General features: G+C 42.6%; 1 protein-coding gene across 1 annotated transcript in view; it reads left to right on the forward strand.

Annotated features, from left to right (window-relative positions):
• Positions 1-2,543: 2,543 nt before the first annotated feature.
• LOC310857210 (voltage-dependent calcium channel subunit alpha-2/delta-4-like) overlaps positions 2,544-12,627 on the forward strand; it is a gene marked incomplete at its 3' end in the record, with an annotated part of 124,919 nt that continues 114,835 nt past the window's right edge. Inside the window, exon 1 of the mRNA XM_083762820.1 lies at positions 2,544-2,635. Coding sequence (XP_083618946.1) covers positions 2,556-2,635 — 80 coding nt within the window. The 5' untranslated portion in view covers positions 2,544-2,555. The remainder of the gene's footprint in view (positions 2,636-12,627) is intronic.

The following is a 12,627-nucleotide window of genomic DNA, read 5'->3' on the forward strand; positions in this document are numbered from 1 at the left end:
TTACTTTCTACTGATAAAATAAAATAAAACCAATACAGTTTAGTTTAGTTTGAATTAACTTGAACTGATTTGGCTAAAATGGCTTTAATTCAGTTTGTCTTTTAGTCGTTACCGTATGGGGGTGACGGTGGCAGTGGGTATAGGGGTGGTCGTCTTGGAATCCGAAGGTTCCAGGTTCGATCCCCGGTTGCTCCTGGCAAGACAACTGGTCCCATGAATGCTCCCTGTGAGCAGGTTGGTGTCTTTCATGGGTTCCTATCGGTGGTGTGGAATGGATGGATGTGTGTGTGTGTGTGTGTGTGTGTGTGTGTGTGTGTGTGTGTGTGAATGGGTGGATGTAAAATACATTGTAATGCGCTCTGGAGAAAGGTTTCTGGAGAAAAGTTTTATTTTATTTTATTTGAGTTATTCTGTTTATTTTTCCTTATAGAGGGTATGCGCATGCATGAAGTGAATGGCAGATTGAGTGGCAAAGTCAAATCAAATAGGACTTTTCTGTTTGGATGTATGGGCTGTGAAGGCCAGAAAATAGTTTTTTGCCACTCAGTGGGCATTCCTGCATAACTTCCGGGTATGATGTCATGCGCATACCCTCTATACAGTAGTTCTTTGTGTGTTTGATGATCCACCTTTAAGTGTGCATGGAACATGGCAGTCTTGTGCTTCATGTTGTTGGTGGTGTCAGACAGCAGTTGCAACCTTCCGCTCACAACAACAGAGGGCGCTCTTGACTCATTGATCCATCTACTACTTGTGTTGGGTTCACCCCTTTTAGAGCAGGGGATCTCAACCTGTGGGTCGCGACCCCTCGGGGGGGGGGGGTCTCAAAATTATTTAATATTAGCATTAAGCTACAGTATAAATGCAGTGCATTGTACGGTACCAACATAATGCATGTCTATAACAAGTGTCTACATGGACTGGCTCCTCCTCCAGTGTATGGTTTTTATCATGTATATTGATTGCAATGTTGATTAATATGCACTGTCCCAGAAATAATTAAATCCAGTAAAGTAAATTAATGCACTTTTGGACCACAGGACCACAATGGAAACAAGCCCCTATAGGCCTTTTTTGAGCAGCACTAACCACTCCAACATGTGACTTTGTGTGTCTGTATCATGCATGTCTATTTGGTCGGTAGCAGCACTGTGGTACTGTGGGTTACCGTCATGTGAGATCATGTGGGTACTCTATACGTAAAATAAAAGGCACCAGCACTCACTTCACAAGTTCATTTAACAATCATTGTAAACTGTACAAACTGTATGAATTGCAAACTGTTAATATAGTATTCAGTCAATTAGTCAAATGGAAATGGGTGCCTGTACAGTATAGCCCTGTGTGTACTGTATGAACCGACTTGCGTGCGTGCATGTGTGCACACTGGCGTGAATGTGTATCAGCGTATGTACATTACACACACATTCGCCCCAATGCCTAGCTTGCTGCTCAAGTTCAACAGCGTGCGTTTGTTTGGGGTCTGTGGTAGTGTACTGGGAGCGCCACCAGGTCCACTAGATGTCTCTCCTATACCCCGTGTGGCCTTTTATGTGACCAGCGCTGATTGGATGGACATGAGCCTGTCTTCGGAAATCACTCTAATCCTCTTAGGTAAAACAGGCAGACCCCCTCTCGTCCAATCCCAAGCCTCAATCCCTCCCCTTCTGTCTCTCTCTCTCTGCTCTCCTGCCCTGCATTCATTCCCTCCCTCCCTCCCTCCCGTATGCCCATCACCTCTCCCCAACCCCTCTCTCGTCTACTCTCCTCCACTCCGGGGTGGGAGGGGACTTTAATCCAAGTAGATTAACGTTTGTAAATTGGGCGACAGTAGAGAGGCGAGCGGTTTGCGGCTCCGCAAATCAATGGCATAGCCTCTGTCATCCACCTTTTGGGTTTTTCTCCCCCCCCCCCCCCCCCCCCCCCCCAGGATATGTGCTGCTCCTATTAGTCATGACAGTGCATGTGTCTTTGTGTCTGTGAGGAATGTGACCTGGTCACCGGTTCTGGGCTTATAGTTGGGCGACCAGGAGGACTCTGGGTTGCCGGTTGCTGCCGAGGAAGACAACTCACCTGGCTATATCCACTTCTGCTCATCTCCTTCCTGGATTATTATTGTTTTTCTCTTCTTTTTTGCTGAAGCCTGAAAAGCACCTTTAGATTTCAGAGCGTTCGGTTCTTTCTGGAAATCTATACAATGTTAGGAGTGTTTTCAACAGTCAAGATGAAGCTGCTTCTTACTTTGAGTAGATGAAAGTAAAGAACGGAGTAAAGGGGAATGGCGAAAGCATGACATGAGGGGGTTTTACGGATGCAACTGAGAGTGTTCAGGGTCACTCGTCCAAAATGACAACCTTGTTTTAGCCAACATGAAAAAACTGTTACCCTCAAACTCTTTGGGATATTCTTGAACTCCTCCGTTAACCCCTGAAGGCTGCAGTTCTACAGAGTTCTACTGTTTCTGATCACCAGAGTGGACCTGGAACCTGCATCTGGTGGAGATGTCCCCTGTTGGAGTAAGTGTCAGGATGGAAGGCAGGAACCCAGGATCAGGAATGCAAGGCCTGTGGATTCTGGGACTCTGCTGTACATTATGGATCACGGCCAATGCTCAGATGAAGATTCCACCAGAGACGTGAGTTTATATATTATAAGCTCTGTTCCTTTCCGACTACTAAACGTCAGGGATCGCAGATACGATCCCGCTTGTTTCTGGGATTATGAATTATTAGTTTTTTCTTTCCGCTGATTAGACGGATGCTTTAGGGCCCACATGGCGGTGTACACATGGAGCTGTTTGTGGAGGGATCTCTTATTTAGGCCTGACGTCTACATTTAAAAAATGCCTTCTAAATCCTGACAGTTTTCTGAAAAACCCATGTTTCTATTATGTCAGTGGTTCTCAAACACATTCAATGTCAATGTCATGTCAAGGACCCCAAATATATATGACATTGGCCGCCGACCCCCATCTGAAAATATGTTGTTAACTTCCAGGGACCCTTCCAGTAGCAAGATTTGAGTTAAAAACTCGCTCTGTAACAATATATATATATTCAAAGATTTCAGGCACATTTTCACGATTTTTCTAAAATAGCAGATCTACAAGTTCATAGCGCGGCACTCTCTGCCGTGCTATGAGCTTGTAGATCTGCTATTTTTCAATAGCTAAAGTATAACATAATGCTTAAAACACCAAAAGGGGTTCCCGCCCAAAATGGGTAAAGATGAGATAATCTATAATTCAGTTAATGTTAATGTTTCCCACTCACTCCCATCGTGGTGGTGTTTAAATCCTCTGCAAAGAACAGGCTTTATGGATTGTTGCATAGTAAATTATGGTATTTCACATAAATCCATCAGCAACAACACATACTGTATGTATTTATTTTTCTTGTTATACATCAACGTACACTCATACATTACATTATACGTGATCTCTCAAGACATCATAATCTGTCAGCGACAAATTAAATGCGACTAGTTAGCTTAAAAATCACTTAGTGTGACACCGTCATAATTAGGCTTATCAATGACTGTCGGAGGTCTTGACTTGTTGAGTGGACAGATCAGGCACTTTCTGTTGCCTATTGATGTTTATTTTTTTATTGTTTTATTAGTGGCCCTCATAGTGGGGTCCAGGGATTATCAGGGTTCCTTGAGGGGGTTCCAAAAGGACCCATACAGGTCTATTACTCTGGTACTGGTACTATTTTTGCCTTAATCAGTTCTTCATGACTCTGGCTAGCTCTGGTCCATAGCTCTAATGCCGTCGCATTTAGAACTATGTTACCGATGATTTCCGCCGCTCGCATAAATGCAGACCATGCCTCTCGTCTTTAACGTAAAGAAAAATAACGTTTTTGCTTCTCACCAATGTAAAAGGCGAGTTGTGTCATTAGAAAGCCTACTTTCCTTAGTGGACGCACTCGGAGCCCCCCACCACGTATAAAAGGTACTTTTTGGCCAGAAAGGGATTTCTTTTAACCGGAGGAAAATTTTTCAGTATGAGGGTTTTTTCTTGCAATATCGGTAGAGGACGCAGTGGAGTACCGGTAACTAAAAGTATTATTTATTTCGGTGGAAAAATAATATATGGACCAGAGCTAGACTCTGGCCACCTCTGGTAAAATCGCCTATATCCTTATTGAAAAGACGCTGTTCCCACCCCAGTAGTATAATGGTAACGGCCTATAGGCCACAATGGCCTAAGTCACAAAGACAATGTGACAAGCTGGGCCATTTGTTTTGGCCTATCCAAGACTGGAGTAAGTCACTTGCTCCAGAAATAAGTTGGCCTGAGTCAGGTTTAATTGCCTATACGTCAAAACACAAATTGTCATTTAATCCTCTTATGTTACATAACTGACAGACAGTGTTATTTGTACGTAAATAGTCATATGTGTTATATATTGCCCTCTGAAAAGCTTAAAACAATAATGGACATATGCCATTGTTTTAGCACTGTGACACTATACTGTATGAGATGGATGAGATGTTATCCTACAACAGGATGTGCTTGTGTCACTGGGTTAAGGTCTGTAATTATACTGCATCATTCGATGAATATAGCCGATCTACAAGCTCACAACGCATCGTGATGCAACACTTTGTGAACTTATAGATATGCATGGCTATTCAAAATGTTTGACTATTTTCGACAGGAATGACATGCCCAAAACAGGGAAGCCAGGTTGAAAGCAGTGCTGTTTTTGGCAGCAAATTTCAATTTTAGTTTAGTCATAGTCTTTGGACTGAAACTAAATTTAGTTTGCATCATATTTTAGTCATCTGGAATGTCTCAGCGTTAGTCTAGTTTAAATGTATTTTGGCGGGCCTTGATGCGGGCCTTAATGCCGATTTTACACTTTCTGAAAATAGCCAATCTATACTAGCTCACAACGTGTGGCGCTGCGACGCGTTGTGAGCTTGTAGATCTGCTATTTAAAGCATGCAACCAAGTGTAAAATGACTAATACTGGATCTCTTGTCCACTAGTCCCTACTTAACATTTTAGTCTTAGTTTTTATTTGTTGCAGAAAGTGTCAATATATTTAGTATTAGTTTTAGTCACCATAGCTCAGTTTTCAATTAGTTTCCATTTAGTTTAGTTTAGTTAGAGTAGACGAAAACACTGGTTGAAAGTGGTTCATTCAAATCAGGGCCATTTTGTCATTTCACTATATTTAACCAGAACCTGCTAGCCTGGCTCCAGCCCATAGACTGTAAAAAATATGGACAAAGCGTTCCCCGGGTCTAACATGAACGTAAAATGAAGCCTGTAATAATATGCTAATTCCTGATGTAAGTCGCCATCTTTGGTACCAGCTTGCCATTGGCTGGCTCCGTTTTGTATACCAGCTGGTCATTGGCTGCCCAGACAACGAGGCGGGACTTCCCCCCTTCTTCTCCGTTGGTTTTTATTTTGACTCGAGTGGGAGGGGAATCCCGATCATAGACTGTAATGGTAGCCACGCCCCTCAGAACATACGCGATGTTTTTTTTTCTTTATGGTCATTTTTTTAATTAATGGGACCATAATTTTCCAAAAAGAATATTATGACATTAGAAATGAGACTTTAAACTAGTGACTGGAAGAAGAAAGTATTCATGACCATGTTTATTAAGGTAATACAGTCTAGGTGAAGTTGGGCCAAAATACATGGGCCTCTATGGAGCTACGGGGCTTTTTGGGTCCGGTCCAGCGCCACAACAGGCCATTATATGAACTACCGATTTCAAATGAGGCTTCACGAAATATCTGGCTGACTGCCCCCCTGCTCCAGCCCTGAATCGCTAGCCGATTCACGATTCGGTTCAAACGAAATGAAAAATTCAGGCTAAGACCCTGCTATCATTCTCTAAAATTGTCTGGTGTGTGGAAACCTCAGAATGCCAAGAAAATAAAAAATCTTTTTTTTTCAGCAAAAGCAGCAGATCTCCATGCTCGAAGCACGTCACTTCGCACCGCGTTTCGAGCATGTGGATCTGATACTTTTGATGATTTTGTGTGAGTCTCTGTAGTATGATCAAAGTTAAAATATGGAGGGTAGGTAGTAGGTACCCTCACAAAAAACATGCAGTAATCCTGGTCTCTAAACTGCCTCCCCCTGGCCAGCCGGGGTGTCTGATGGAGGAGAAAGGAACTGGTTGGTATAACGTGATCCTTCCACGCGCTACGTCCAACCAGGGAAACTCCCCCCCCTGTCAGGTGTAAAAGAGTGACTTGGACACTCAGGCATGAAGGAAGCATGAGTTCAAGTCCGTTGCTCTCCCCAGGTTGGCGGAGGGTGTGTAGAGCCCAGGATCACATTAGATAATTGACACAGGGGTGGAAAATGGGTTACAAAATCATGGGATAAAAATGATTAAAGAAAAGATAAATAAATGGAGATAGGAGGTTGCCCCGACGGCAACAACGGTATAGTAAAATGCTGTGAATTATTGTGTCGTTTAATATACAGTACACATCTGTATGCCCATGACATGTGACCTAGCTGTGACGGCCAATCACTATGTGCCCTTGAAGCAGAACGCTGAGCCTCGTTATAAGTCCCTTTAGATAAGAGCATTACAGTAGCTCTAAAATAAAAAAATAAAATACCAAAAAAACCTAATGATCCCTGATCCCCTGGTACCCTGATGACATGCCATGTGATTAATAAACAGACCATGTTATTAAAAAAAGGGCAATGTTTTAATGCAATGACTCATTAATGTCGAGACTGATATTTTCCAATTTATATACTAAACTTTCTTCAAAACTCATGACAATGAACTATCTATATACAGTACCAGTAGAAAAACATGTATACAATGTACTCAAATGTGCCTCAAAAGTAGGATTAACCCTGTAACACCCATCGTTGCAATACTACAACATATTATAATTAATTAATTAATTAAAACATGTTTTGTATGTTCTTTTTTCACCTAAACGTCATTGTTGATGTTCATTGATAATCAATTTTAACCTATGACCTTTGACCTTTAACCCTACTAAAAGTAAGTAAAATAACTGTATATGTTTTTTGTGATCATTAGAAAGTCTACTCTAGAACATGTTTTATTCATTATTGTGAAAGATATCCCCCAAATATAAATTATTATTTTATTATTAGTAGTCCTTACCCGTTCTGAATATATGAACAGCAAATCATGTTCAGTGTGCGATGTAATAGATCACATTACTGATAGGGGGGGGATTGTTTACAGATGGTCTGTGTCCGTCCCAACATGCATTTCACTGGTGACACTGGTGACACTGGTGACGTGATTTCCGGGGAGATGAGTTGTTCAGTACCCCCCCTGGTGGCCGCGGGGGGTACTGCTCCCTGGGTGTGGTTGGATTATTATTTCATATAAATGGGTATTGTACTGTAAATATGACATGAATATGAATGCAAAGTAGTGGTTGAGGTGTGGACAGGCTAGCTGTTGGTGTTGTGCATGGTGAGATGTGTGCAAACGGTGTGGTTTAGTAGGAGAAGACGGCCAAAGGATGCAACACACACACACACACACAATTCACTAATAAATTAATTATTAATCATTAATGTGTCAAATCGAAAAAAGGGCTCCGTTAAGACCTCCATATTATTATGGTCAATGCCTGTGTGAAAAGTGGGAGCGATTGGTGCAGGCAATGAGGAGATACGCCGGTGTTTCTGACATTCATTCATTGTTAGAATTATAGTATGATAATAGTATGATTATTTTAATATATATTTTAATATATATATATATATATATATATATATAATTTAATTTTTTTACATAATTTCCTCTGATAAGTCCTAGTTAGTGTAAGGTTGAAATCGTTTTTTTGCAAGTAGAAATTAATCCGGTTTTACAGGGTTAAGGGAGACCTAAGAAAAGAAAAAATCACAAATAAAGTACGAGGTCATTTAGGTTGACGCTTGATTATTTGCTGTAGCCTGTAGCCATTTCCAGGGTGTGATCACATGCATGGCGGACACTGATTCCACTCCATGTCCTCTTCTGTCCATGTCCTCTCCTGTGTACAATTGAACCATACCCCCCCCCCCCTCCCAAAAAAAAAAAGAAAAAGAGTCAAAGAGATTATCTTTTTTGCCCACCAAAACCCAATGCTGTCAGTGGGTCACGTCACTCAGTGGATTTGGTCAGGAGGACCAACAAACGACAGGTCGTGTCTGCGCGTCAGTGGATTTGGTTCGGGGACAAACGGCAGTCAGACATGATTTAATGTGATTTACCAGGTGGTGGAATTGAGCCAAAGCTTTGGCTCTGCAGGACATAAGTCAACATTATTAGAGTCGCTGCAGCAGCAGCACAATTCCAATGCAGTAAGAGTGTTCCGTTACTGGGACACTATATCATGCTTTTGATACAGCGCTTGTAGGTCTGCTATTTTTGAAAAATCACGAAAATGTGGCGCAAATCTTTGAATATATATTCTTTCAGAGCCAACGTTTTTAACTCAAATCTTTGCTTCTGGTGGGGGTCCCTGGAACAACATATTTTCAGATGGAGGTCGGTGGCCAATTACATACTTTTTGGGATCCTTGACATGAAATATTGAGCACCTCTAGGCTCTGACATAGGAACGGGTATTTCAGAAAACTTTTTTAATTTCGACGTCATGTCTAAATGGGTTAATGTACTGCTAGCATTGATTCAGGCTGTGTGTAGTCCCTTCACGGCATGCCCTCCGGATGCATCGCAGGACCCCAACATTCACCCCAAAATGAACCTGAAGGAAAATCGGCTAAAGCTAAAGCCGTCGTTTTACAAGTCATCAGAAGCGTTCACCCAGTGCCAATTATCTATGTAATCCTGGGCGCTACACTTCCTCTGCCAACCTGGGCGGACTGACCTCATGCCTCCTTCTATGCATGAGGAGTCCAAGCTGCTTCTTTTCACCTGACAGGAGAGGAATTTCCCCGTCCGGACGTAGCGCATGGAAGGGACACGTTATTCCGACCAGTTCCTTTCCCCTCCATCAGGCGCCCCGGCTGGCCAGGGGGAGGTAGTTTTAGAGACCAGGATTACGCAATGTTTTTGTGAGGGTATCTACCCTAGGGGACACGGGGAGAACATGCAAACTTCACACAGAAAGGCCCTATCGCCAACCCCTGGCTCGGGTATGGGCACTGATGACGCAGAGGAGGGAACACGCCGCCAGTGCCCACAGCGTCCCCAGCGGGAATCGAACCCAGGACCTTCTAGCTGTGAGGCGACAGCACTACCAACTGTGCCACCGTGCCTCCTCATCAGAAGCGCTTTTAACTCAAATCTTTGCTTCGGGTGGGTTACCTGGAACAACATATTTTCAGATGAAAATATAAGTCTGGGGGTCCTTGACATGAAAGACGTTGAGCAACACTGACGGTTTTTCAGAAAACTGTCAGGATTTAGAAGGCATTTGTAGAGCAGGCGAGCCGAGCGTTACTTAGCGATGGGGACGCTGCTAGACGGAGGATATCAGTGAGACCATTCTGAAACAATAAAAACCTAAAAGGACGATAAAAAAGCCATCGTGAAAAAAGACGTCAAAGTCGTCATCTGCACTAAATTAGTTCATATACAGTAGAATCCAAATTGGGAGAAATTTCGTATGCAGCACCCCAACCAAAGTTTTCCAAAGTGCATGTCATGCTTGAACATCCTTGTGACAATATTCTCTTGAATCTTCCCCTCTGTTTGAACCTTTCTTTTAGTTCCTACAATTCCCATGATGCATTTCACATTGGCCCTATTTCTTTCTTCTTTTTTTTAGAGAGATGTCCCTTTAAGTTATGCTGGCATATAAGCCTTTATTGGGCTTTATCGTGTTTTCATCCTCTGTAATGTTTTATGTAATAGTGGCAGTGCAGTGTTATAGGTTTATACTGTATGTTAAGATGATAAGCTTAATGCCCAACAGTGTTTTGTCACTCAAACAGTATAAGTGTCTACAGTCCATTTGCACATTTCTAAAGTGACAATTTAATTACTTTTAAGACCTTTTTTTTTTAATACCAAATGGTAAATGCATGGTGCATTTATATAGCGCCTTTATCCAAGGCGCTTTACAGAGATTGTGCATTACATTCACCCATTCACACACCGATGGCAGCGGAAACCATGCAAGGCACCAATCAGCACATCGGGAGCAATTAGGGGTTCAGTGTCTTTAGCTGAACCCCTAATTGTCGAAGGACTGTCGAAGGACACTTCGACAGTAACTCTGGGGGAGCCCGGGATCGAACTGGCAACCTTATGGTTACCATCGAGCCACTCTATACCCCTGAGCCACTGCCGCCCCTGGGCCAAATTGTCAAATATGACTTGAGAAAGAGGCAACCATTGTGAAAATAGCAGATCTATACAACCTCACTCCCAAACAGTATACGCTCGTGTGTGAAACTTGATGATGAATGGTGTATATACCACCTACGGTGCCTCAACCTTATTAAGTGGTTAAACCCATTCAATCTCTACCCAGATATTGGGCAGCTACTATAGGGACAGTATAGCCAGGGAGCAGCAGGGACATGCACACACATAGACATCAAAGGGGGCTTCAGCCATTGCCCCTTTTCCCCGTCTGTAAAACAACTGCCCTCTCCAGACCACGAATGCAGCGTTTACTACACGGTGAAAAAAATGCAAACGCCACTCCTTTACATGCCATGCCGGAAGGCAGCATTCAGGAGAATAGATTTTTTTCCCCCGAAAGTCTCCTGAACTCGAACATAGTATTTTGCGCTGAACACATTTGTTTCGAAATCCATGTCGTTGCGCCGCATCTCCACTAGCTAAAGAGTGCTGGGATAGCTGATCTACAAGCTCACAACGCGTTGCAGCGCAACGCGATGTGAGCTTGTAGATCTGCTATCCCTCCTAGGATGGAGCAGCTCCGTCCATGCTCAGGGTGTCTGCCTGCGTCAATCCGTCTCTCTCTGTCTGTCAATTCAATTCAAAGGAGCTTTATTGGCAAAAAATGGAACAAACTAAATAATGAATGTACAATTTGGGCTACGCGGTCGCAATTATCTGTCAGAAATAGTACATCCATATACTGTAGGAAAGGTTAGCTTGCTATAAACTTTTGAAACGGGTGGCAGCAGTATTTCAATATTTTGCTTTCACTTGGTATATAAAACCTCTGTTCATACAGTAATGTACAGTATTTCTATGTACCGAGGTCATTTTGGTGTACAGTACACTGATTAGACATCCTGTCACAACAGCTGCTGCTGTGTTTGCACATTGTTATACTTCACCCAATATGGTAGATATGGGAGGTTTTGTCATGTTTTCGAAACTCTCCTTGGGTGATTAGTATCACCCAGGTATGTAATCTGTGGGAAGTATGTGTCTCTGATGTCTTGGGGAAGTAGTTAAGTATTTCTGTCTCTCTCTCTCTCTCTCTCTCTCTCTCTCTCTCTCTCTCTCTCTCTCTCTCTCTCTCTCTAAATCTCACCTGCACTACCCACTATTATGCTGTTGTTGCTTATAAACAATAAAGCAATTGATGCGGTACCATTAAGAGAGACAACAGGCATTGATTGATAACAATTCTTTCACATTCCCTAAATATCATTATTGTATCAAACTAATGCAGAGTTAAAGATCTCCATTTGGATACCAACTCTCGATATAGCTGGAGACCACCTGGAACCCTCTCAAGGACCACTGGTGGTCCCCGGACCACTGGTTGAGAACCACTGCATTAACTGCTGCCATTGTGTTGCACCTTGGCTGAACCGATTCTGGGCTCAAATCCTGTGTACCTACAATATACCGAGTAGAACTACTGCACAGTGTAACAGAGAGCTACAGCTACACTGCAGATGTTTTGCATCGGGTTTCAGATCAATTAATAAGCTACCGTAGGCCTATATAAGCTCTGTAGTAAATTGTAAATACTAGTCCTTCCCCGTTCTGAATATGAACAGCAAATTATGTTCAGTGTGGGGAATTGTTTACAGATGGTCATGGGAAGTTGGTTTGGGCACAAAAGTAGGCTAATGGATGGATGGATATGTTGCTGGGTGTCCAAGCGATAACCCTAATGGCTACTGGTGAACCGTGCAAATAAAAACAAAAGCAAATTCCGAGGGAAAAGTACCTGAAATGGAGTGTTTGGTTTTCCTAGTGAAGTCAATGGGAAAAATAATAAATGTAGGCCTATATAAATTAAACATTTTAGAGATCCATATAAGCTACTGGTATTAAACTCAGAGGTTGGCTTTTGGGGGTTCAAAGCAAGTTTTTTAACTAACTAAGTTTTTTAACTAATCAGGTTAAGAATGAGATGTTTTTTGTGATTTAGGAATGTGTCGTTCCTGAGCTATTGAGCCAGCGCTGGTCATTGCATCTGTCTGTATGTATTTTGTCATTGTGTTGTTCCGACGGCACGGGATCTGTCTTCCCCTTCCGTCGAGTGGTGGATTATTGATATGTTATGATTCAACAATTAAATAATGTAGCTGTTGCTACTTCCCCGTCCAGGTGGACTAATAAGCTAATAAGCTAATAAGCATTCCGTGTGATTGTGCTGTTCAGTGTGTGACGCTGGGTGCGTGCAGGGCTGTAACCTGTCGTTGTCAGTGTCCAGGCTTTCAGCCTGCATGTAGCCTATTTGTATGGCACGGCGAA

This window comes from Protomyctophum parallelum (genome assembly GCF_964188405.1).
Source record: "Protomyctophum parallelum genome assembly, chromosome: 4".
NCBI lineage: Eukaryota > Metazoa > Chordata > Actinopteri > Myctophiformes > Myctophidae > Protomyctophum > Protomyctophum parallelum.